Source organism: Orycteropus afer, unplaced genomic scaffold (genome assembly GCF_000298275.1).
Source record: "Orycteropus afer afer isolate SDZICR_OR568_19922 unplaced genomic scaffold, OryAfe1.0 scaffold00065, whole genome shotgun sequence".
Lineage (NCBI taxonomy): Eukaryota > Metazoa > Chordata > Mammalia > Tubulidentata > Orycteropodidae > Orycteropus > Orycteropus afer.
Window position 1 is genome coordinate 2,040,867 of NW_006921652.1, and position 4,837 is coordinate 2,045,703.

At 36.0% G+C, this 4,837-nt stretch overlaps 1 protein-coding gene across 1 annotated transcript; it reads right to left on the reverse strand.

Annotated features, from left to right (window-relative positions):
- Window positions 1-901: 901 nt before the first annotated feature.
- Window positions 902-1,653, reverse strand: LOC103196398 (39S ribosomal protein L47, mitochondrial-like). The gene is given in 2 exon segments (XM_042780848.1): window positions 902-1,251; window positions 1,254-1,653. Coding segments are annotated over 2 exon segments (750 nt in total).
- Between the last annotated feature and the right edge of the window lie 3,184 nt (window positions 1,654-4,837).

A 4,837-nucleotide genomic window follows, 5' to 3' on the forward strand; every position in this document is an offset into this window, starting at 1 on the left:
GCAGTGAATTATTGAACCCAGGAGAGAGGTGGTGGGTGCTTTGGGAGGAACGGTTGGAGAAAGGGCTGGAGGGAGGCAGCATGTCTGGCCCCACAGGAATAGGCCTTGGGCTATTGATGGTGATTCTGACTTCCTCTTGTGGGATTAGAGGAGGTCAGAACATGTGGCCTCCTTGCCCTTTTTGTACCATGGTAGCCAGTCTGCAGGCCCAGCAACCCACTCCCTCAAGGTGCTTATTTGTGACTAAGAAGTTATTTTAACTTTGCCTCCAAAAAACCCCAAACCCACTGCCATGAGTCAGTTCCAACTCATAGCAACCCCCATTGGTTTTCCAAGGTGGTAAATCTTTATGGAAGTAGATTACCCATCTTCCTTTTGCAGAGTGGCTGGTGGGCTTGAATTGCATTTAAACTGCATATGAACATTTTTATAGCAAATAAAAATACATATGTAGGAATATAGTCTGCCAAACCTATGTATGGTTGTGGGTATTTTCCCATTTGCCTATCCATAGCTGTCTGGTTGAATTTATTAACATACGATTGTTTATAGTATTTTCTTTTTTTTTTAAATTGGAAGAAAAAAAAACCCTACTTTATTGCCTATGTTATAGCAGCTGACATCACTTTTACACTCAGCAGGTTTTATTAAAATTGCTTAGATGTCAATTTATAGAAAGGGAATTTAATCTGAATATTTTACTTGATTTTTAATAATTTAGTAGAAGTGAGACCACTTCCAGAATTAGCACTCTACCTTAAATGAACACTTAGAACAAATAGTACATAAACTTAAGTCATTTACTGAAAAAAGCAAGTTCTTTATAAACCACATAATGTGTATTTACTTTTATATGTAGACTATTACTCCTGAAAAACAAAATATTAAGAGTTCAGACATCTTAGGCAAGACTTGACTTCTGGGCTTCAGAAAGATGTGGAAACTTTTCTTGAAGAAATTTTTCTTGCTTTTTCTTTAAACTTTTCTTCTTTGATTCACTGCGGATATGTTTCTCAAGTCTTAGTCTGACAAAACGGTCCACATAGGGCATTGTGAAGAATCGTTTTCTATTGTATTGTTTATTTGGGTACCAAGGTATGGGCCACTGCTTGAACTTGTGCCAGATGATTCATCCAAAGGTGTCTCTTCTCCAAGCACCAGGCCTAGCATTTTCTTGACCAGTCTGAAGAAGCCTTAGGACATCTTCTCTTTCCTGGACAACTTTATCTAATGCATCCATAGGATCAACCCCTTTTCCAGCCTCTCTGGACTTGGCATTGGTAATCTCTGCTGCTTGGCCTCCTGTTCTAGAGTTAGAAGCATATTTCTTTCTTTCAGTAGAACATACCAGAGTTTATGTAAATCTTCATTACTTTTGTTCCTTAACTGCTGACATGTCCATGGAGCTCCAGATTTTACTTTTTCTTTTCTCCAGTTCTTTGGGTCATCAAAAAATTCTTCTAGTCCTTTTCTTGACAACGTCATATGAAGTGATCTACACTGGTGAAAAGATGTGACATATGATGTATTCTTGGGCAACAAACCAACTGTAAACCCTGAACTAGTAGGGACCTGAGAAGTTACTAATCCTCTGTAAGCCTTCAGGACGGTTGAAACCCCTTGGCAAAGTGATACAAAATGGGATGCAGCCATTTTTTCACATAACTAAGTACAATTGTTTATAGTATTTTCTTAATAACCTTGTAATGTCTACATGAATTTGAGTAAGGTCTCTTCTTTAATTGCTGATATTGATAATTTGTGTCTCCTTTTTAATTCTTGATCAGTCTATTAGAGGTTTTTAGTTTTATTGATCTTTTAAAAAAAACAACTTTTTATTTCGTTGCTTTTCTTGTTTTTCTATTTTCAATTTTATTTCTTTCTGATCATTATCATTTCTTTTCTCCTGATTGATTGGGGTTCAATTTGCTCATCTTAAAACTCAAGTGGAAGCTTAGTAAATTGATTTGAGGTTTTGTTTTCTTTTCTGTTATGTGTTCACTGATGCAAAATTTCTTAGTCTAAGCACTGGTTTAGGTTATTTTGATACATTATGTTTTCATTTTCATTCAGTTTTGAATATTTTCTCATCCCCCCTGTGACTTTCACTTTGAGCCATGAGTTATTTAGAAATGTATTGTTTAATGTGAAAATATTTGGGGTTTTCCAAATATCTTTCTTCTACTGATTTCTAGCTTAATTGTATTGTGGTCAGAGAACATATGTTGTCTAATTTAATTTTTTTTTAACTTGCTGAGGTTTGTTTTATTGCCCAGAATATGGTCTTGGTAAATGTTCCATGTTCAGTTGAAAAGAATGTCTAATTCTGCTTTGTATATTTGAGGATTTGTTTCTGTCATGAATACTAGAAAATTCTCTGAGAAAATTTTTCTCTTCAACCTTTTTTTCTCTCATACTCAGAGGGATAGCTATAATCAAAAAGTCATATAATAACACATATTGATGAGGATATGGAGAAATTGGAATTCTCGTACCCTCTTGGTGATAATGTAAAATGATTCTGGCAAATTTGGAAGACAACCTGACAGTTCCTCAAATGATTAAACTTAGAGTTACCATATCATCCAGCCACTCCACTTCTAGTATATGCTTGACTAAAATGAAAACTACACCCACACAAAAACTCATACATGAATGTTTATTGCAGCATTATTTATGATCATCAAAAGACGGCAACCACCCAAATGTCCATCAGCTGATGAATAGATAAACAAATGTGATATATACCAACTCTGGAATATTATTCAGTTGAAAAAAAGAATGAAGTACAGATAACATGCTGTAACATGGATCAACTCTGAAAACATTATAGTAATCTGTAGATACCCCAAACCCTTTGCTGTGGAGTCGATTCTGACTCTTAGCAACCATATAGGACAGAGTAGAATGGCCTGTAGGCTTTCCAAGGCTGTAATCTTTACAGAAGCATATCACTCTGTCTCTCTCCAGCAGAGTGGCTGGTGAGTTCAAACCTCAACCTTTTAGTTAGCAGCCAAGCACTTAACCACTTCACCATCAGGGCTTTTAATCTATAGATACAGAAAGCAAATTAATGGTTGTTCAGAGCTGAGGAAATTGTGATGGTATGAGAATGACAGCTAAAGGGTTTGGGGTTTCTCTTTGAGGTGGTGAAAATGTTTCGAAATTTACTATGGTGATGTTGTTGTTGTTATATGCCGTCAAGTCTGACCCGACTCATAGCCACCCCTCCTTGGGTTTCTGAAGTGGTATCACTATGGAAGTAGATTGCCCAACCTTCCTTCCGAGAAGTGGCTAGTGGGTTTGAACCGCCAGCCTTCTGGCTAGCAGTCAAATGCCTTAGGCACTACGCTACCAGAGCTCCTAGTTGCATGTATTTATGGATATACTATAAACCAGTGAATTGTATGCTTTAAATCGATTAATTGAATGGTATGTGAATTATTTCCCAATAAAGTTGTTATAATAATTTAATACTCTCATCTAGTTCATAGTTCGTATTCTAATTACCTCAGTAAAATGTCCTTTATAGCATTTTTTTTTTCAAGTAAATGTTCGTCATTCTTTCCTACCACTTCCTGCCTTCTTAGCTTTATCCCAGGACAAATGCTGCTCTTTTGATCTTATATGGTTGATTGTTTTAATGAGTGCATACTCTCCAGGTATCCCTGTTCACCTTAAAGACTTGTCTATTGTTTGGCTGAAGGTTAAGCCATGAGGCTTGTGTTCATGTCCTGGCTTGGAGGTGTCTAAGAGTCATAGTCTCCTCAGAGGTTCCACCAGTGATAAGGGGTTCCACCAGTCTTCGTCAGACCCATAAGCCTGGTTTTTCTATGCCTTTGAGTTTCATTCCAGACTTTTTCCCAGGGACCTCCTATTGTGAGCTCCTTCAGAGCAGTCAGTGGTAGTAACCAGGTGCCATTTATTTTTTCTGGTATCAGGGTCACAGAAGCTGGGGTTCAGATGGCCCATCAGTCCTTTGGATTAATTGTTTCCTTGAATCTTTGATTTTCTTCACTTTCCTTTGTTCTACACAAGGAGAGATCAATAATTGCCCCTTAGATGACCACTCACAAGCTTTTAAGACCCCAGTTGCTACTCACCAAAGTAGGATGTAGAACATTGTCTTTGTAGACTACGTTTTGTGACCTTAGTGTCCTCTGTCTTTATAGCATTTTTTAAAACCTGCATCCAGTCAAGGTTCATAAATTGCATTTGGTTATTATATCTTTTTACATTCTTTTAATCTGAAATAATCAAAATTCCCTCCTCATTTTTCCTTTTTTGTATTATATTTATCTTTTTAGTTTTCAATTTTAATGATTATATATATATATTTTATTTCCAGAAATTCTATTTGTTTTTTAAATACATATTCTTTGTTCATTTCTTTCTATTTCGTTTTCAGTTTGTTTAAATATTTTATACATAGTTATTTCATATATTGTATCTAAGACTTCTAACATCTGAAGTTCTTAGAAGCCTAATTGTTTGTTGTTCCTGGTGCCTCTTACTTAAAGTAGTTTGCTTCCTCCAAAATCTGGTAATTTTTAATTGAAAGCACATATTTTACTGAAGTGGGATCTTCAGGAACCTGAATAAGAAGTACATTCTTCTAAGAAAATTTGTATTTCCTTTTACAAGGACCCAAGGGAAAATAGATAGGGCCACTTTAATTTAATTTCTTAGTTTGAGGCTTCCTCACTAGCCAGGCTAGTATAATTTTGAACCCCAGAATATTATTTTCTTCAACTGAAATTGCAAATGAGATACAAATTTCAATTATGGCTACTTTTCCATATATATGAGTGTGTGTGTGTGTGTGTGTGTGTGTATA